Below are 22,287 nucleotides of genomic sequence, written 5' to 3'. Positions count from 1 at the left end.
AATATTCAAGATCTTAAGAACATTTGTATCGATTTCATTGTAATTTCATTTTCACCCGATTCTAAAAGTTTGACATGTAGGTACTCGAAACTGCAGACGTGTTGAGATAAAAGAATAAACGACTTATTATGTCGAAGGAACATGTTTATTGGCAATTCCTAAGGATCCATCTTAAAATGAATTTCATATTCGGAAGGATCAAATTTTTTTGCTGAAAAAATACACCAAGTAATGTTTTTCCTGATAACAGGAAGTGCTGAAATTTCCCAAACGAGGATTGAATTCGAAAACGTGATAAAAGCAGTCAACGTGTATCTTGTAAAAAGTATAAAACGTAAGCTTAAAAATCGAAAGAATTTTACGTAACACAGTGTACAGTGTAAACCATAACATGTCCAATTGTAGTTGAATCAAAATTTTAGCCCTAAGAAGCTGACCGAAACTTTGTGGATCAGCTCTTGTACTCAGAATTTTCATTCACAGATGAGTTGTGAGAAAAAAAAATCCTAAAAATATCGAAAAATGGCCGTGAGTGCATAGTCATTCATTGACATCGGCTGTGTCATTAATTTTTCTGGCACACAGACGTTCATTGAATTGTCAAAGAGTAAGAAAAAATTCCCAAATTAATTTCGTTATCCAGACAAAAATGTATCGGCATGGGAGAGGGTCCCCTGCTTTATGTATATGGTACAAAAAGCGAACGACGTTTGATTATAACTTGTTGGTAAAAGTCGCGATGCGTAGTCCCTGGCGGTCTGGGCTTGCCTGTAATTTCCGTCAGCTATCAACTGTTCGAATAACGCGTTCCTTCGTTTTTTTGCCTGCACCCGTTATGTAAATCCAGACAATATTTCGCAATCAATCTACAAGCCGTCCTAATCAAAAAAAAAAATATATATATATATATAGCTCTTGAATTTTTTGCAGAGCACTTACTAGAGATGATTGAGAGCAACCTGTATAGCTTGAGCTCGTTGTGAACTTGTCTATCGATATATCAACCACCCAGCCCAAGTACTTTTGCTGAGTGGTTCTGCTCCTTTTTCTTGAAAACAAGTGCAATCAATCGGAAAAGTAATTGGCGAAGGAAGGAAACGAAAGACGCGGCCGAGTGCTGATAGGTACGGAGGATAAGAAAACCGATGCAGAAACAGCTAGCTACTCGCTGTTTCAGAGGTTCCTGGAAGAGATTAGAGTTTAAATAGACTCGGTGATAATAAGGTACGGCTAATCAAACTTACACTCACTAGTTGATTTCTTTCTGTTTGATTCAATCTTCCTTTCTTAATTCATTTACCGTGTCTTATCTGAAAAAATCAATTGTTTTACCATCAGTTTGGCGAACATTCAACATCTTGATGAATTGTTCGATGCGGCAAAGTCAAGAAGCGAGCCTACGGAAGGTAATTAATAGGTACGTTTGAAAGTAACAATTTGTGTTGCGATGCGAGTACAGGGATGTAAAATGAACTAGATATTCTACAATTGTCTACTTTTTATTGCTTACAATCTATAAAATATTATCTTTGATATGTGGACTCGATTTATAAAATAACTTACATTATACAAATATGCGTATTTGATTATTATTGTTAGTTATTTTGTATATTATTAATACATTTACTGCAATACATCATCTCTTGCTGGGTTAACCGCGCTTCCAATACCACGAAGATTGGTTCAGCTGTGAAGTAAAATGGAAGAACCCAACGGCTAATTGTAAGAATTGTAACAACACATATAACGTTGTACAGAAAAGGATGAAATATTTAGTATAATGTCACGTTAATAATTGATCATGATTGCTGCGGAGATAAATTTTTCGATCGCATTGATTCAAGTCATGTCAGCGGTAATATTAATGCTCCAGATGACTGGTAATAAATTCCTTGCATACCTACTAGGTACGTTCTAAGAATGGATATCAAACGAGATGTTTGAGGATAAATTGGGCCGTATATATCAAAACACATGTTTTTGGGTAATTCTGTTGTCAAACAATATTCTTTCTACGTACGTTCTGTCATTTCATTCTTCGAATACCTGAGTGTTGCGCATTTTCTGGATACAATGTTTATTCGTCGTCAAGCTTCTGGCCTATTTGACAATTGACACAATCGCATATCCGCATCCAGACAGAAATAGTTCTTCGGCTGCCCCTGAACAACGTGGCAGCTCTCAACGTTGAACGACTTCCGCTTCACCCTCCTGGACACGTAGTCACGTACGTACGTTGGTACCATCCGATGTGCACACTTGTAATGCGTCAGTCGTCGAAGCTGAGATCTTCACGAATGCAAGGCACACTTGTCGTTGTACCTGCATGCTAACGGCGAGACGTCGACGTAGGTAGGAATTCGCACCGTTGAACGACTCTCAGACGTCACACGTTGACCTTTAGCTCAGCGAACGAGCATCTCGCTCTGCATAAGAAGGGGAGTAAAAAATTCTTTTCTAGAAACGCGTTGCGTCGCCGTCAACGATTTAGCTCACGTCTCCCCATCAAAAAGTCATAACTCAGCCTCTGTGCTGTACCCAGTACTTTTAATAAATTATCAAAATCGTTCCCCCAGGATATATAACACCGACCCCGCAACTCGGGTCAACAGACTTCGCTCTATACTTTCGCAGAGGATACGAGTTAACAGTTCACCGGAACTAGAACTAACCCAGAGGAATAAGAAATGCAAAAAGAGATCTCGAAACTTGTACCTTTTCTCAGACCCGATGAAAATGATGCGATATTTTTTAATATACTTCTTATTATACCTTCCCAGACTTGCGAAATTTTCACGAAAAAAATTTACTTGCTTTGCGTAGATACATAGTGTACATACATACATGTATAGGTCCAAAAATATTCTCTCAATTATCGAGTCACTACAGATTATTATTGTTACTATTATTGTTATTATTATTATTATTATTATTATTAATAATTATTTATTATTACTTGTTTTTTGTAGTTTTTTTTCTTTTGTTTTTTTTTTTTTACTTGGAGGAAATAGTAAACTTTTTCCGACGATAATCACTTCTTCGATGATTAACATTTACATTGGATTAAGGTTTTCGGTTTCACAGTAATATTATAATAAAGGATGGCAAAGGAGCCTATAACATTATGGGATAGGATAAAAAGATTCCAGATTCATGGAAAAGGAGAATCTCGACGGAGGATTGTGGACAATTGAGGCAGACGCATTGGAGATTTTATAAGGAAAGGCAACTCATTGAACCAAATTTATTCGGTCCGGGTTCTTGCAACTCGTTATATAAGACACCGCTGCAGATCTAAACGAAAATGAAATGCGGCTGGGGTTGGCAGACCGAAGTGTCGCATTTCGGCCCTGTCTTCGATGTTCGGAGCCATTTACCGTGGCAATGTGCCGACGACAGCATGCTCCACCTGGTGATCATCGCCTCAGCGCCACCGTCTCCTTCGCATCGCCAGTCCAGCACGCGTCTCAAAGCCTGCGTTTGACACTGAACACATACGTGAGCACCTGGAACAACGATTATCACATCTAGTCAACGTTCAGCTACGAGATATTTACCTTGCCGTCTTCGGATGATCGTAACTCGATATGTCATACGAAGGATTACGGATAGTCTTACTAAAGCTATAAATCTAGTTACATAACGGGGAGAAACGGCGAAAGTTTGGAGGGCTGAATAACCGACGGCGCATGCGCAGAATAGTTCAGCCCTATTGGTGCGCGAGATCGTAACGCGGTAATATTTTAGTCTGCAAGGCAGGGGAGCCAACTTACGCGAAAATCGCACAAGATGTCAACCTCTGCCGGGTCGAGTGACGAATTGATGGTATGTCGTTCTAATAACTCGTAACAATCATCAGTCATCGGGTAGTAAATGACAAAGTTTGGAAGTCTTATTCAAACACCAAGTTAACTATGTGGGATCTGGTTAACCCGATAATATGGGGATAAACTGGTTCTATAGAAATCTGTCCTACAGTCTGCGGCCCTGCAGAAAACATTTAACCTGAAATGATAAATATAATCTTTTCCACAGAAATTTTATCCTGCAGAGTTCGATCCTATAGAATTCGTTTCCAAAGAAAAATTATCTAAATAAGTAGAAAAGTACTCGTCCAGAAACTAAATTTAAGGGATTCGCACCTTTAAGGTTGGAATTAGTCAAGCGCAGTCCGATATTACGACGCATGATCCTCTGATAAGAACGCAGAAGGTGAGTGACTGTATAACCCCGTAAGTTAGAATAAGTTAGGCCTCACTTTCTATTGAGGCGAACTCTGTAGAAACTAACAACTTCGGAGAAACAAGTTAGTTTTATTCGAAAATGAACACACCACAATTTGTCAAAGATTTTTTTTTCTTGAACATGTGTATTAGGGAAAAAAAACCGAACATATACAATCGTTACAATTTACAGGTCATAAACTTGTGATTTAGTAATAAATACATTATTGTTACCCAAAAATTAACTCAGACGATCTACGGAGAACTCATTAACGAATAAAATGAGAGATACTGTGAATCAGGATCGAATGATCAACAATATGGGTTTTTTACTAAAAGATGTTAGACTAATGTTATTTCTCCGAAATTGTTAATATAATGAATGAGGTAGTTCAATTTATAATTCAGCGTTTGAAATATTTTTCCTACGTCACGAAGATTTCCTTTTTTTTTTTTTTCTTTGTTGCTTAGCATTAGAAAAGCTTGATCATTTACACGTCGTAAATCTTTTTCTCACACGTCCTTAAGTTATGTCTAAAAACATTAACGACGGTTAAAATTTTCTGCCGGAGTGTAGCGACTTATCGTATAGCGTGTATAGAGTGTGGTGAAATATTAATTATATTTATGACGATCCATAATGGTTAATTGATCAACGGCGCACCCTTCTGAAATGTGAGCGAGAATATATTTCACGGGAAAGGGTGTTTTATTTACTTTATTCCGTTTTTTTTTTACATTTTTCTCGTCGGTGGCATGAAATATACTTCGGTTGGAACACGGAGTGCAGATAGAGGGGGGGATGGCGGGATTGATGGAGACGTGTATTTCACGCATCGCCAGAGCTGGTTCTTCGCCTCGCGAAACATGCAAACAAAATTAGGCCTCCGCTTGTTTCACGTGGCAGGAAGGCGCAGGGAATTCACCTCTGCCTGTTTAAACGGAGAATCACGAAAAAGAGTGAATTTCCGAGCACTTGACAATTTTTTTCTTTATTTCAATTTACTTTCCGCATTATGTTACGACAATTCTCACCACGCTTTTACCAATCTCAAATATATCTATTACACGTTCGCGGACCATGTTTAAAATTAATAAAAATATATCTGCTGGGTGTGATCGGAGTTTTGGATAACGTGAAGAAAAGAATTCTCCAAGTTCCATCTATACATCGAGATTAATGTTGTGGCGTGAATTTAATTAATGAAACCCGGCGAACCCGTAGCACCAAGATGAATTAATTTTCGGAATAATTCGAATCCCACTGGCAAAGCTTATTGTTAGTTCGGTAGAAAAGCATTCCGTGTACAAAATTCTGCTTGAAGTATTACCTTGTCAAATAAGCCTGCGTATTTCACTCCTTTTAGATTAATCAAGGGAAACAAACATTCTCTTGCAGATAGAGTAATTTCTTTCATCGCCCCTACAATCTCCGTCATACCTTGCTCAATAAAAAAGGGTTCGACATTTTCGCCGGTAATCTTTCAGTTAATCATTCGCTCTTGTATAAAGTATGATATTCGTATTTACATACGGTATATTATATTATATTATAAGCATCTCAAATTACCTTCCGTTAGCCCTGCGAGGCTGGTCTCCTTGTAACAAGCTTTCGAAGCTTTAGTCACGGTAAATGTAACACAGTATCTGAAACAAATAATAAAAGTAAACATTAGCTTCGTGATGAAATTCCGTGGAGCAATAATAATAAGAGTATAAATAACTTTCGGGAAATACGAAACTCCAATTCGAGAACGCTGCCTCGAGTTTAGTGTTACGCACAGAAAAGTGTTGCCATCTAATGGAAGAAAACTCAGAGGTATGTTCGAATAAAATTTCAATAACCAACCATTGGAAAAGTTTGTTTAATCAGTGGAAGGAATACCTGTGGAAGCGCGAAAAGTTTCAATGAAAATTTCTGCCCGTTAATTATACAATCCAAGAGTTTGTATACTCGCGGTATTTTGGTTGATTTCTAACAATCTTTCCGCAGAAATCGCCTCGCTTTGTTAAACTCGCAATGCCACGACGAAGCTTGCAGACAACTTGCCATCAATTTTCCGCAATTCCCGGGTCTGAAAAGCTGGCAAATAAATGATTCTCCGAACTCGTTTCTCCTGCACGGCACGACGTTAACGAATATGCATCTATAAGAAAATGATAATAAAGTTGTCTAGCATTGCTGTAGTTATAAATAAATCGCTTAAAATTGTACACAGTAGTATCTATAATAATTTAATATTCCGATAAAATATTAGCGCACTGAAATGATAAAGATAAATGTAAACGGAATTGAGGCGTAAAAATATCTTTCCAATTTGTTTCAGCCCAGTGACCCCCGCCGTTCGGCGAGAAAGCATTTTGATAGCGCAGCGTCTCGACGGACTTTCCGGGATATCTGCACAAAACACCGGGTTCGCGAATTGCGACACTCAGATAATATGGGTAATGTACGTATATGAATTCAGCTTGAAAGGATAAGGATGTGTGCAGTTGTACTCGGTCTTTTAATATTTTCCGGATTTAGTAGACCTTTCCGGAGTCCTTGAGAAGATGAATGAATCCATCTTATAGAAACTTGCATTCAAAGTGCCACAAATTCCTGTCAAATTTAACAGTCACCGGTTGCCGAGAGAATGGAACGCGTCGTTATACTTATAATACTTTTGGCGGCATGGTAATCGAGTGTCAAGAATTGTATTAGATGTAATGATGCATAAAAGCGAGTATTCGCATTTCGCGCCATTATGCCGCAGCGTGGTTAACCACATGAAGGCATAACCCCCTGGGAATATCGATTTTACTCCAAACATAAACTCAGCCGTCTATACCTATGTATATATAATATACAACACTGGAGCACAAGTCTGTAGATGCGCCAAATTATTGACCAAAATTGACGCTGAAGCACAAGATAAACTTCATAGATGATTTACACGCCCGATGGAATTATTCACCGCATCTGTTTAAGGATGAACCACCCAAACCGTTCGAATAAAAAGTTAGAAAGAGAGAAAAACTGTCTCAAATATCTTCTGCAGTATTTTTCGCTATATTTTTGGTTTAAACGAATAAAGCAACACTTTTGCTATTTAATAGAAACAAATTTGATCAATTTCGAATAACACAAGCTAATAGACCAATGATTTGAAGAAAGGTTGCATAATCAGGACGTTCAAAATAATAAAACTTTGATACTTTTGGTACGATTCGAATGTTTTTAGTGGTATGTCGTTCACCGTGGAGACCTTTAGAGATCGCCTGAAAAGATTTTTACAAATAATCGTCTTCAGAATGAGTGGAAATATATTTGTGCAAGTACAGAACAACAGATGTTCGTCAACGATTACATTTGCAGGCTATAACTGTGTCGTACTGTGAGATCTCTCGAATATTTTTCAAAATATTCGTAGAGATCTGGTCAGCAAGTAAAATGAGTCCAAAAACATTCGAATCGGATGAAACACCTTAGAGTTTAATTATTTTCAACGTTCCAAACATAAAACCTCTAGTCAAACTATTGATATCTAAACTCTCTTATTCGAAATTGGTCGTATTCATTCCTATTACGTAGTAGAGATGTTGTTTCATTAGCCTTCACCACCATTGTCGCCAACAACATTTTTGGAGATATTTTAAACAGTTTTTCTCATTTCCTAATTGTTTATTCGGACAATGGTGCCCATTTATCCTTAATTCGTAATAAGAACTTTCCATTTCTGTATTGACATACACTTACTCTTTCGAGGCGTCATGCTCCGGATCATCTTGATAACGGAGACGAAGGTTGCTGCGGATGTCATTGCTGTCATTAGCATGGCGTGTTTCACTGAGCTCAGCAGGTAGGAGTAAGGCGACTTCTGCGAACAGAAAACAAAACGGGATTTCATACCAGTAATATATAAAGGGTTGTAGTTTTCCAATATCAGCGATTCGGACGATTTACATTATCGGAAATGTAGAATTAAAGTCATCTTCTTGTTTATGCCTATTAAAGCTGGGATCATCTTAGCATATCTTGACGCATCACGGGTATATTTCAACGTACTCGACTGGGTAAACGTAATTAAAACTTTTCCTTCGGAAAATTGTATTACTCCCCAAGACTTTTTATCTCTCCAATTTCAGGCAAAACAGTAAAACTTTCCCCCGATTGAGTTTTGTTCAGAAATAATTCTAATTTGATGATATATTATTCTATAATAATAATAAAATAATTTTATTTAACATAATAAACAGAATATACGTCCCTTGTGAAATCTACAATTTCAGACTCATTGAAATATCGGATCTTGTAACAACTCTTGAGAACGAGAAAATATCCCGTACGAGAATGGAATTCCGGAACACGAAGCAGCGCGTGTTTTACCGCTCTTTTTTCAGACTACAGCGACACGAACAAATTCCTTGAAAAGATTCTCGCAACTCTGAACCTCCGTACGAGTAGCTATACATATAGTTCACAGCGATTACTCGACCAAGTCGTCGGGTAGAACACTTTTTGAAGAGAAAAGGTGTTATTCTATTTCTTTGTTTCTAGCTCATCTCGCCCCAAGTGTAAAGAAAAAAATAAGAAGTCTAGATGTCACGGTTTTGGTCCCCTTGATACCTTGATATTGGTATTCATTTATATGTAATATAAATATAATCGGTGATTACGTCCTGCACAAGTGGTACAGAGCAGTTTCGATCTACATAAACACCGAGGTATCTGTACTTCCGTCCAATACTTGTTTAGTGACAAACTTCATCCATGAATTATGTAATCGAAGAAATTAACAGACAAATTAAAAAGTTCATGATTTTATAAAGGTGGCTAAAAATGGTACAGCAACCACAAATAATACATCTACTCGGTACGTTCACTGAAACGAGACCTCTTCTCTTTTATCCTTCACTTCACCGGTAGAACACTGACAGATTCACAATCGAAGCATGTCGGGTTATTTCTGTGATGCGCCCCGTAGGGACCCCTAAGTATAGGCAAATCAGGGTACAATTGCACTCTGAGCAGCTCCGAGTTTCGCCGAGGGCACACCATTCGCGTGCTAACAAAAGAGCATCGGAACTGTTCATAGTGGTATTGTGCCCTGGTTGCCTATAATTAGGAGCCCCTAAGGGAGTGGAGTGGGGGGAGCATCACAGAAATAACCCAGTATATCAGCTATAACCACGGTCTTACATACTGGTCTGGAAACTCCCGTCGTGTGGGTAGTTCGCTTATGGATGCCAGACGTGTAGTTCATGTATCGCCCACTGTCATCGCTGCGATCTAAACTCCGGCGTGATGACGATGGGTGGGGGAAGCGAGATAGCGGCAGCGCTAGCTTTTCAATCTCTGTCACCTCAATGTTTTCTTTTTTTTTAATTATATTTTTAAGCACAACCAAAGCAAGACACAACGTATGAGAGCACAACAGAGCACAATATACGACACGAGGATTTTGAGGTTAGGTTTGAGAATACGCAGTAGGCGGATAGATCGCAGAGACGAGTAGTGACGGGATTACGAACTACTCCAGTGCTTCCATAAGCGTCCTACCCCCACCACTTGATTTTGTGACGAGTATCCAGACCAGCTCCCTGACACACGCTGCTAAAAGTGCTTCGCAAAATGTCGCTCGATTCTGCCGCCAATTTCCACCACTAGTAGCGCTAGTAGTTACCTGACGAGCTTGCGCGCGGTCAACGAGGGCAGCGAGCGTGTCAGAAGTCTACTAGCGCCGCGTAGAGGAACTAAAAAACGGGGACAAGACGCGTACAATTTTTAGTATACGAGCAGTGGTGAGTTTCAGGGGCTGGTCCAGACCTGTATGTAAGACCGTGGCTATAACAAATATTCAGTGAATAAGAAATAAATAAGAGCAAAGCTCGCCTGGACGAGGGCACGGCAACCCTCATGCCATTCCCTAATATCCAGAGTCTGGATATACCCAACGTACATACCCAACAAACAACCCACGTGCTCTTCCAATTCCTCCAGCAGCCCCTGCGCAAAACTTTCAACAAGGTATTCCAACCATTCCTTTACCTCATTACCGTTGTTAAAAGATGCTTGAAACCGGGCAAACGATGCTGTGTATAAGCACGTGATACTCACAGGTTTACTTCACCGTTCAACGAGGTGCGTCGCCATAGATTAAATGAGGGAGCGCAAGGCGTAACCCAAAGCTTCTACTGTAGTTTATCGTATAATCTCCTGAATCGAATTCCATTCTGTACGTAATGTACGATTGCTCCGTTTAAACCTTAATCTAACTTCAATTTCAGCCAAGTAGAAGTGTAAACCAATGACCAAAAACTTTTCGAATTCACTTTGGTATCTTTATCTAATAGTGTAAAATTCTTCTCATTCTTCTTCTTTTTCTCCTTTCTTTGGTTAAGAAGTCCCGATAGCGTGAATTTGTCACAAGAAATTGCACACCCAAAGTACGCATTCTCCAAGTTATTCGTCCATTTAGACAGGCTGGCCAACTTTACGTTATTGGGCCCCGATGGAAACTGTCAATAGGGGTAAATATTTCAATGTAACATAACCTATAGGCGTCTGCGAATTTTGATAACTAGCATCTGACAACAACTGACAATGAATCGAGGAAACTGACAAGCAGGCGAAAAGAAAAACTCGACACAAATTAATTGAGTGAGGCAATGGAATCACATTATTTAACGCATCCTGAAATAACTCGCTGAATTGATGTGTTAATAGATTTTTGAATTAGATATACTTTACTTGAATTCATGAAAATTAACTGGATTATTAAAAATCAACAGAAATAATGAATTGAATTAGTTTCGATTCGTGCCGAAATTATTTCTCTAGAGAAAGAAAAACTTGAAATGAAATATAAAGTAAGTTAAATTAAAAAAAAATATTCATTTGAATTAACAGGAAATAAAAACGTTAAGTTAAATTACATGAAATTATTTATATCAATTTAACTCAAAAAATTATTGTGTCATTCAAATCTGGAGTCATTTCCTCTTCGCATTTGGGTATTTTGGTATGAGCAATTTTACGCAATTTTACGAAAACCATACACGTTTTTGGACTTGATTATAATTTTTGAACTAGCCTGGTTATTTGAAATTGAACCACTTGGCTTGTACCTACTTTCTTTGACTGTTCAAGTTCTGTGGTGCGATGTAACAGAGATCAGACCACACGGCATAAATCTCACAGACACGTCGTCCAGACATATTTTTTGCTGAGCTCCCAAGAATCTCTGCAGCGAAATAACGCCTCCCAGACGACATATCGTTTTGCTGAATACTCAAGAATCACGAGAAAATCATGTTTATGATGCGGAGCGCCCCACGTTTGTCAAAAGTCCTAAATCAGCAAAGCTCGCGTGAACATCACGAGATAATAATACATATTTCAACGGATAGCGGTAGTGAATAAATAACGCTGAATTCTCAGCAAAAAAGACAAAAGGTAATTTACGATCAAAAGGATGAGAGAGGAGGACTCGTATTTCAGCTCATTACCCCGGCCATCAAAGAGAAACAGGTTGACAAAAATTACAGCTGTAATTAGCTGAAAATGGTAATTACGCTTCACGGCACAGATGACGTCTAGCTGCGACGGGTAAATTTCTCAGCATGAGAAAACCCCAAATTCTTTTTGCTCAACAATCTCGCGTTCCCATGTAATCAAGAAACAAATTGTCCCCGGGGATATTCGCCTCCGCGGTGGGCAGAGGTTGAAGCGGGAAAGTCCTCGTAGACGGCTATCTACGTGCAGCATCTTCGACAGACGCTGAGGGCATCCTGATCGCTAGTCGAGTGAATGAGCAGGTAGCGGGAGCAGCAGCATCAGGGGAATTAGGCGTCTAAGAGGATTCCCATGTCGATCCTTATCGCAATCAGTCGAATCGCCCCCCTTCGAAAACCCCTTTACCCTTCCAGCCGATCGTGCAGACCGCGAAGCGTCCTAAGCGCGGTCCAATGACTTCGCTAACAGGCCTTCTCTCGCCCCAAAGTCAGCCACCGATTGTCTGGGCGTGTTATACACTTCAAGTCGTACACCCCGAGACCCTTGGAACTATCTGCAATGTATACCAGGGGTGTGATATACCTATATCCCTATATAAATGGTCCGCGTTCTCACTACGCGCCCTCCGAATCTCCAGGGTATCGTCCCTGTTGTTGGCTGAGGGATTTCTTACGCAAGGACAAACGTCTTTCCTGATCCTGAAACGCAATTGGCACCCAATTGCAGCCCCCGCGGCGATGGAAACCCCCCGGGCAAACCAATCACAGGCTAGGGATTTCTTGCAGACGGTACAAAAGCACGTAGTGCTAGAAATGTATCTGCAGCAATGGGTTGGTATGAGACGAGCCTTAGGTTTCGTTTGATCGAGTTTGGTAGAAAAGAGTTCGAATAATGCACGAACAAATCAATGCGGCATATAGCCACAATTCCAGCATTTCATACTCTCAAATAGCTATACTGATTGCAGTGAGTTAACATTCATTCTTCAAGAGTTTATCATGAAATCGCAGAATCAGCAACAACTTCAGTTTTAGATGAAACTGGATCGATCGGAGCTTCAGGTACATACATGGTATCGGAACGAGAACGAAGATTACACCGTAGCCATTTGCCAATGGTTGGCCATCACTGTTGACTCTTTAGAGTTTCGCCGTTGTTGTTACCCAGAGGAGGTCTTTAGAGACGATGTTCTTTAGACCGGAAACCTAATTGACACGCGGCTGTCCCCGTAGGATTTGAAATGTCCCGTCACAGACCTTGGAGAGTAAACTCACAATAGCACATGAGCACTATACCTACTGCCGTGTACCACCACCCTCCCATTGTTTACTGCCTTTACGTGTAATTTCTAAAGCACCGCCGGAATATTGATCCACTTAAATGTCTCGGCAAAACCGCGGGAGAGAACCTTGCCAACCGTCGACGTACCTTTGAATACAGATTAATTTCCGTCTGTCTCTATCTCCATTGGCCTATAACAAAGGAAGGTCGTCGGATCATCCGGAACAAAACAACCGTGAACTTAAAAAATCGAACGGGACTCGCCAATCTTGAGATTACGGGAATAGTGCCGATACAAAGAACGTTGAATTATGGGTCTGTAACTTCAGAGTGAAGCCATTGATCCTACGAATATAAATACACTTGTAAGTCACCCGGTGTATGATCGATCAAACGTACCCTGCTAAGTCTGTAATACATATCGCTACCATCATGCAACCTTGTTTGCATCTTACCTTTCAAAGCGGATTTCGGATTTCGCCTGTTACACTTCGTTCCTTGACATCCCCTGTGCTGGACCAACTGAGGGCAATGTTGTCCTCCATTTTCAGCGGCGCGTTCGACCATCCTTGACCGTGTTTGCGCTCCGGGGCCGCATTCACTGTCACACGTCGACCAGGGTCCCCAGGCAGAGACAACGCAGTCCACAACTGAAGAACAATATGAAAAAGTGACGTTGAGTATGGGACTTTCGTTTAGAATTTCTTCCGAAACGTGACTTGCTTTGCGGGTGACATTGGAGGTATTAGTTACGAATTGCAGGGTAAAGATTGTGGTCTTCGTGTTTGATACAATTCGTTGAGTTACTTCGTTCAATTTTAATCTCCATTGACATCAATGCTCTGCCTATAATGCGTAGGAATAATTTGACAGTACCCAAACTTCACACAGGAAATAATTATTTCGACGCGTCGATAATTTTCAGTTATTCATACGGTTGTTGGATGAATAAACGTGTCGAGTCGGTCCGATAAAAGGTGCTCAAAGTACTTTACACTTTCGAACGAAACCAATTGGAATAGTCCGGGAACGAGTGAATACTTTTAGAACTTATTTTCGCACGCAATAACCACGGTTTTTTGGGTTCAATTGAAAATGCTTATCAAAAAATCTAATAGTCTTCTCATTCAGTTCCGATGGATTCAGCGTGGGGGGGGGAGGGCATTTGAAAAAGTGAAAAAAAAAAAAAAACGTAAATGCATTCACATTATTTTTGAAAGAAAACTACTTGATTTACCAATGAAGGTGATCATAAAAGAGCAGTCTGGCTGATTTCTGGAGATAGGAACTTAGTCTGGCACCTGAAAGACCCAAGGGGAGAATAACTTATAGAACTAATCTTCGCATTTTTGAAAATTTGTCAGATCATTAATTGCGTTGTAGAATTACCGAAAAAAGCAGTTTGGCTATTCATTCACTTGAGCCTTGCCAGACTGACCGGAAGATGCGTAACCTAGTAAATTATAGACGATAGTTATACTAACATTTGCGCCTATACATTGAGTACAGCCTTAATTTCGCACAAAATTTTTTTTCCATGTGATAGATTACAATTTAACTACTATTCTGAATCACCAAAGCCTTGCCAGACTGGAATTGCGCGAATATTCTGGAATTGTATGTAGTTCACAAAGTACCTCGGTTCGGCTTGGCCTTGCCACGTTTATATGCATTGTTTAAAGCAATTCGATTCTGCTTTCCATCCAAGTTGATAAATTTCGAACAAAAATTTACAAAAACCATTTTAATGCGGATGATAATGAAGATGATGTTGGACGACACGGAAATGATTCGGATGAAGATAATGACGTTAGTGATGATAAATGTTTGGATGAAGCAGAAGAAGAAGCGGACGCGGAATAAGATTTAAAAAATGATATCATATTTTTATAAATTTTGCATTTCGAAATGTACCAGTAGCAGCTTAAAAAAAATTAATGCTCATTGAAAAAAATCATCCCTCGTTACATTTCACAATATTCTGGTATATAGATTATGCTTTCATTTCATGGTATAAAAATATGCTATATGGCATGCTTGCATGAGAATACATGCACATGCTTACTCTCAAGATGTCAATTAGTAATAAAAAATAAAAAATAGCAAATACAACGCGAGTCGTCTCTGTATCGTCCGAGGTGACGTTTAGAACGCTCGAAATTAGGCACAAACGTTAATTAATATAACGATCGCCTAGAAGTTACCAGGTTACGCATCTTCCGGTCAGCCTGGCAAGGCTCAAGTGACCTCGAATGATTGCCAAACTGCTTTTTTTTTATAATTGCACAACGCATTTAACCATCTGACAAATTTTCAAACGATTTTCGAATGTCTGTCAGCTCCCAACTCCGGAAACCGGCCGAACTGCTTTTCTACTGAGTTTTGTTGTAATGCTAACTAGTACAACGAGTTTCGTCCATACTAAAGAAAGTTCCAGCCATCTAAAAAAGAACCCGGTTTTTTTAAATAAAAAAAACCTACCAAACTGACTTTCCAACTCCGGAAACCAGCCAGACTGCTTTTTTATGAAGTTTTAAAATATTAGTAATTACGCAACAAGTTTCATCCTTACGAAAATAAGTAGCATGAGTTTGTATATTTCACTCATTGATTCCATCGGAAATCAACAACCAGACTGTTGGTTTGTTGAAAAACATCATCAATTGACCCGAAACTACTATAAATATGGTGTACGAAAATAAGTTCCGAAAAAAGTTCACCGACTCCCGGACTAAAGCTCATTTTCGGAGCGTTGCGATGGTGTTGGAATTACCTGACTTTCAGAGGATTTCAATCTCGCGACAAATTTTAAACCTCGTGATTACTGCTTGGCCATGAAAGATATATAGCTAGTCAACTGGTCGAATCGTTTTCCTCTATTTTTTTGTTTTTCAATTTTCTGCACTAACGTATCTAAAATTCTTATTTAGAAGCCAGTATTTGTCATTTTTATTTAAAATTTCAATCATAGTCTTGGACAATGTCGCGCAAGACATCTTCCGAAGATTGGCACGGAACCTCGCATAAACTGCGACCAGACAAACGACACGGGAGAGGTATTGTAACCTCAAACATGTATATTCTCCTTAACTTGATCAATTTTAAAGCCGCCATGAGAATGGCAACAGCCAAATGTACGTTATATATACGTATATATATATACAATACAATGTATTCCTGCTTCGACGTTCATGGTAAAAGCGTTGGTATTATATACACAAAGCTCGAACATAAGGGCGCGTCGCGCGTAGCGAGTTTACCACAAAATTCCAGCGATTATGCCACGAGCCTGGGCTATGCTTTTATTTCCCACCGAATCCACTCGGTTTCATATCGTTTATTTTCGTCTCTTTCCCTTGCGCTCGGCGTCACGTAAAATACGCGGCAGGGCTTATCTCGCTTCAGCGATTACACCCGCAACTGTTGGAGTTGTAAAAACGTTCTACATCAATCAAAAGCTACACTCGAAACACGCCCTTATATGAAGCATGACGCCTTCATCCACTCGCCACTCGTGTAATACGGACATTGTCCTGTAGATATACGCGAGTAATTAGAATGACCTTCTTCGTTTCCAAATGCAAAATGGCACAACGTCCGTCAAGGACATTTCCGGAGATTCGTGTTGCACCGAAGGAGTCATGTTACGGGAAATGACGTGCTCTGTGTTTCAGTGAAATGCAAGATGTCTAGCAGCGGGAGTTTCTACGGGAAGTCGGGCCGCAAATACATGCTCTCGAGCCAGGCGCAGAAGGTCTTATCTTCCGTCCTCGAAGACATGATCGAGGAGACTCTCGAGGATGCTCGTAAGCTTGCCCAAGGCACGGGGAAGGACAAGGTCGCTATAGAGGACGTTGAGATGGCGATGGTTAATCTTTGCCAACGCTTGCATCCTCACTCCACCACTCGCCTTGATGTCACGTCAGCTGAATACGACGTCTCACCGCACAAGCCTCGGCCCAAACATTGTCGTCATTCTCATCAGGATGACCATGGCCAGCAGTTCGAGATTTTCAAATTCGGACAGTCCTTGAAATGAAATGTTCCTTCGTTTTCCTCAGTCTTTTCCGTAGAGAGTAATCTATTTAACGCCAGTAGTGCAATGTAATGACAGCGTGTAAATTTCTCAAGTCAGAATTGTCTGTCAATAAATTTCTAAATCGTTGTGTCAAAGGAGTTGAAAATTTCAGAACAATGGCAATCGAGTAGGTTAAAATTTGCCACATCAACATCGGAAATCAGTGAATCGCAATACTCATGGTTCACGCACAATGAAAGTTCAATTCTGAATAAAGAAGGAGTGCCTTGGGAAGCCTGAAGAACCAAAGTCTGGGAATGAGCCAGGGCAAAATGCTCCCGCAGGTGAATTACACCGAAGGCTCTCAGGTGATTTATTACGTGTTGGCTGGGCCTTTGTTTAGCCCCAAGACAGATAGGAACAAACCCTGCAGGGCACTTCTGGAGAGTCTGCAAGCGTCGGGAACTCCGAACCACTCATACACGGAATCTGGCGGATTTTGAACTTTGTATTTAGAGTTACTACTACCAATGTAGATTTACATTCCCACTTCTATTTCCATGTGCTTATACTTATATCATACTTGTTTACAAGCTCTGATTTTTGCAATATTTCACCCGGCCCGATCATTTTTAGATACACCCATTGTGTTCAACAAATTATTGACATCTGGCATATGTATAACTTGTCCCGTAACTCGTAGATAGTAAGTAAAATTATTCTATCGTGCAAACTGACAAAGCTCTGATGAAACCAAAGTGGTTATATAGTAACCCATTTGGAGTATATACCTATATATTTCCCTCCTTGCCTCGACTGACGAGAATTTGAAAAATTAAGGTTTTTTTTTTGAAGTTGCAGATTACTAGTCTGCCTCAAAATTTTTAATACCAAAATGGTGAATCCAATATGGTGGCCAAAAGTGCAAGAAATTACTTGATTTGGACGAAACTTGGTACCCGGAGGTTTTTTAGTACTCTGATTGCGTGTCTGAAGTCGGAATTAAAAGATTCGAAATGCAACTTCAGATTTGTAATGAAGAATTTCGAAAATCCGTGTCTTCGAAGTTTTTGTCAATCGGAGTCAACGAAAAACGTATGCCCCAAATGGGTAATTCAATACGTCACTTCAATATGCACGATAGCGAAATTTCGAGTACACTCTAGTATCTGCATTGTTCACACGCAAAGCTGCTACGGGTTAACTATTTACGAATGACAAGACAGTCCGTATACAAGTAAGGAGCGTCGAAAAAGTCGACAGTGATGCTAAAAAAATTCTTGCGGAGCATCGCTCGAGTCCTCGAAACGCCGTCTTTCCGAGGCATGTATGAATGTAGTCCGCTTGAACAGATAGGATGGGAATCGACATATTCAACGAGATGAACTTGTTCACTCGATTCATGGACTGCCGTGTCGGTAGGTATATGGTGCTTCCTGGGCGGCGAAGAACTCTCGAATTCTTTCACATAACACGGCACGTGATCCTCCACCACCTATACGACATTATACTTTAAAATCCGTTCGAAACGAGGGTGCAGACGATACGGATAACGTACTTGATATGCTGAATCAGTCGCATCGTTCTTCGCGCCAACACATCAGGGTGATGTTCACCTTCTGCTACCAGAAGAAAATATATAAAATCGATTTATCGGCCTCAATGATATTCTTTGCAATTTACGTGGAAATAAGCCTACCGCGAGTTCGTTCCCATCCTTCCCATCATTGCATCGATTACACAACCGTTAGATTTATGTAAGGTCTAAACATGAAGAAACATTCAGGTATACGAATAGCCACAATTCTTTCAATTCACGATTTCAAAGCGCTTCCGAGCAATCGACAGGAGGTCTTGAAATGGAGAATGAAAAATAAACGCCAAGATTAATCGTTAAAAAATGTCCTAAACGTATAATAAAATATGAGTAGCTTTCTGAATTTAAAAAGCCCCAACGGGATGGTGGAACAGGGTAAAGCCTAGCGATTTGTCAAATATATTTCGGGACGCGAAGTTACTTATTTGTCGGAGCATCGCCTTGGCGGGATCTGTAAGGAAGTAAAGAAAAGACAGACGACGGAAGGAAAGGGCGAGAACTATAGGGCGAGGGAAAACCCGGAAGACCGGGACCGTTTTATCTTAGGACCGCTTTACCTGCCAAGTCTATTATTATAATGGATGTTGGCGCGAGGGTGGTAGTGTTCTCTCGTAATACAGTTCAAAGCTATGGCGCATAATATCCTGCTACATCTAGGGTCTGAAAACGCAGAAGGGCGTCGACGGCAAGTCACGATAGAAAAAAAAAGCACGCGCGGGCGTCATAGAATTAGTACCCTCGAATTCATGCCAAATATATCATCAGAGTATACTTGGTGAGAGTATCTTTATAATTTTATCTCACTTCACCGCTAATCATCACTGAATACTTCGTCCAATGTGCAGTAATGTACACTTGGGGACAATGAATCTGAGACGGCTAATTTTTTCCACTAGACAGTTATGTTGGCAACACAGAGGAACCTACAGCGCCATAGTGGACCGAACGCGAAACAAACTCAATCTCAATGAACATAACATAACCCATGACTGTCGAATGTAACCTTAGAATACGTTTCAATCCAACAAGTCGTTATCCCCGCGGTATTCTAAGGTTAGATTCGACAGTCACGGGTTATGTTATGTTTATTGAGATTGAGTTTGTTTCGCGCTCGGCCGACGGTGGCGCTGTAGGTTTCTCTGTGTTGCCAACATAACTGCCTAGTGTAAAAAATTAGCCGTCTCAGATTCATTGTCTCCAAGTGTACATTAATACTTTCTCTTCCAACTAACTTGTTCGCGGTTCGAAACGTAATGCGAGTTCGATTCTATACGAATTTCGTGACAATGACTGGCGACGCAACCGATATGAGAAATTAGAAGTCATTGTCACATAATTGGTATAGAAGCGAACTCGTATTTTGTCTCGGACCGAAAACAAATTAGCTGGAAAGAAAAAGCCTTAATGAATATTACTGTACAGGTTAAAGATGGAAAGGGTAAAATCGCAGAGAATTACTGCTCAAGTGATATTGAACTTCTCCCTAAAGTTCGACCGATTTATCCTCAGCAAATGTCAATTTCACAGGCCGTTAGTTTTCTACCCCTGCAGCAACGAACCGACTCAACGACCGACTATCAAGCTGCGTCAATGGACCAGAGGTCAAAACGACAATGAAATCGTGACCCGAGATACAATCGCAGAGATGTGAATCTAATCTACCGATCAAATCAGTTGTCAGATGGTTGATACCGTTTTTGGGCTTCTCCTGAGTTTTCTCATTGTCAGTAAAGCGTCTGTCACTTGGGTCATTTCTTAAGCATGAATAAAAGGAAAGATCACATTGCTCTGACTAATAATTATCGGTGGCCCCCGAAATATATATGGATATCCTCTCCACTCACTCGAATTTACAGTTAATGATAAACTTACGATCAATTCAATTAACTTCAAGTTTTTGAAACTTTACACTTGAGAATATATATGTTGAGTTGTGGTAACAAAAAAAAATCTTTAAGCCATAAAATAATTTCGCTGAAGTCTTTCTCAGATTCTTCTTTTTGTCAAATTATACACTTACGGATTCCTTCCTGAACCCATTTCACCAGCACTGCAATATACGTAGATATAACTACATTGGCTGAGTCATTTAATGTATGCCAGTCATAAAGAGGTCGCGACATGTCGTGAGAAGCAATTCGCCTGCACATTGCATTCGTTTGATTACAATAAATTGCAATGCGCCTGCAATTTTAATTGCTATCTACGGGACGCAGACAATTATCTGCAGCCTGGCACACATAACTTGAGTCTGATGACGACGCTGAAGCCAGACGTGCGTCTTCTTGTATTCTAAATTGCTTAGGCAACTCAGGGCAAAAAAAAAAAAAATTATTTCTCCCACGAGCCGTTCAAGGAGGAGGACGTTCAACCCGCAAGAAAAAGCCTACCCAAGTCCAGATGCGAATATATTCCGTCGGATCCCCGAATGTCGGGTATGTATCCGTATAACCAACGTGACGGCAAAATTAATGACGAGCCGAGGTCGCAACCCGACTCGCAGATGTCGACAGTGAATATGAAAGCTGAATTACGAGGGCAGCAAAAAATTGCCTGCGAAAGTAAATTACAGATAATTTTTCAATCTCAATCTCGAAGACTGACAAACCGAGACTGTTGATTCGCCCGGAAATAGTGATAGAATGACGAAAACCGTAGGACGGTAAAGTTCGACAAATATTTTCAGTTAATATTTCAGGTTTCACGTCGTCTTCCATACCATATGAAGTTCGCTTACGGATATTACCCTTGGGTACAGGGAGAATTTTTGTATACAGGGTGTCCCGTAAAGTAACTTGCGAATCAGAACTCTCTCGCGCTATTGCGCATGAAAAATAAGAATCGCAAAGTAGAAGTGAAGTTTCTCTATCGCGCGTATTGAAACTAGGTATGTTGTAAAAATTGATGGGGCTGTTTACCCATTTAGGGGATAAATTTTTCCTCATCTTGGATTGACACCAAGTTTGAAAACTGCGAGTTTTTAATGTAACTGATTACGAATTTAAACAAACAATTTCAGAGTCTAAAATGGCGGACCCAATACGGCAGACGAAAATCCAAGAACTTAATTGATTCAAATGAAGACGAGTATGGGGAATTCCTGAGGTCTATGATTCCGAATCTGAAGTAAAAACTAAAAAATATTTTCGAAAAAACAATTCGAAATAGCTGACTTTGGATCCGTTCCGCTGAAAACCTTACATTTTCGTCTACCACAGTGGATTAGCTATTTCGAACTCCGAAATTCTGAGTTCAGATTCGTAATAAATGATCTCGAAAACTTCTGATTTAAAATTTTTATGTCAATCTGAGATAAGGACATATGTAAGTCCAAAATGGGTAAATAGCCACATTAATTGTCACGTCATAGATTCAATATGTGCGACAAAGAAACTTCACTTCTAGCATGCTATCCTTATTTCGCATTTACAACACCGCAACGAGCTTACTACTCGCGAGTTACGGACACCCTGTACGGGTTAAGATTCTATAGTCGCAGAAATGCAATCGAGGATATAAAGTCGGATATTTATAGAATCGAATATGTAATCTTTTGGCTTTAGTGCCGACACAGTGTCGTTCGCGCGGCAGAAGTTGGATGTTTTATTCAGAAGGAGCAGACGAAATTTAGGGTTATCCTCGCGGCGAGAGTGAAACCAGCCAGCGGGAA

General features: G+C 40.0%; 1 protein-coding gene across 1 annotated transcript in view; it reads right to left on the bottom strand.

Annotated features, from left to right (window-relative positions):
• Positions 1-2,903: 2,903 nt before the first annotated feature.
• LOC124297125 (somatomedin-B and thrombospondin type-1 domain-containing protein-like) overlaps positions 2,904-22,287 on the bottom strand; it is a 41,748-nt gene continuing 22,364 nt past the window's right edge. The window contains exons 2-5 of the mRNA XM_046747785.1: positions 13,458-13,652; positions 7,963-8,083; positions 5,794-5,870; positions 2,904-3,506 (exon numbers count right to left, since the gene is read on the bottom strand). Of these exons, the coding sequence (XP_046603741.1) occupies positions 3,295-3,506; positions 5,794-5,870; positions 7,963-8,083; positions 13,458-13,652 (605 nt within the window). The 3' untranslated portion in view covers positions 2,904-3,294. The remainder of the gene's footprint in view (positions 3,507-5,793; positions 5,871-7,962; positions 8,084-13,457; positions 13,653-22,287) is intronic.

The sequence above is a fragment of the Neodiprion virginianus genome, chromosome 2 (genome assembly GCF_021901495.1).
Source record: "Neodiprion virginianus isolate iyNeoVirg1 chromosome 2, iyNeoVirg1.1, whole genome shotgun sequence".
NCBI lineage: Eukaryota > Metazoa > Arthropoda > Insecta > Hymenoptera > Diprionidae > Neodiprion > Neodiprion virginianus.
This window is presented reverse-complemented; position numbering and strand designations above follow the sequence as displayed.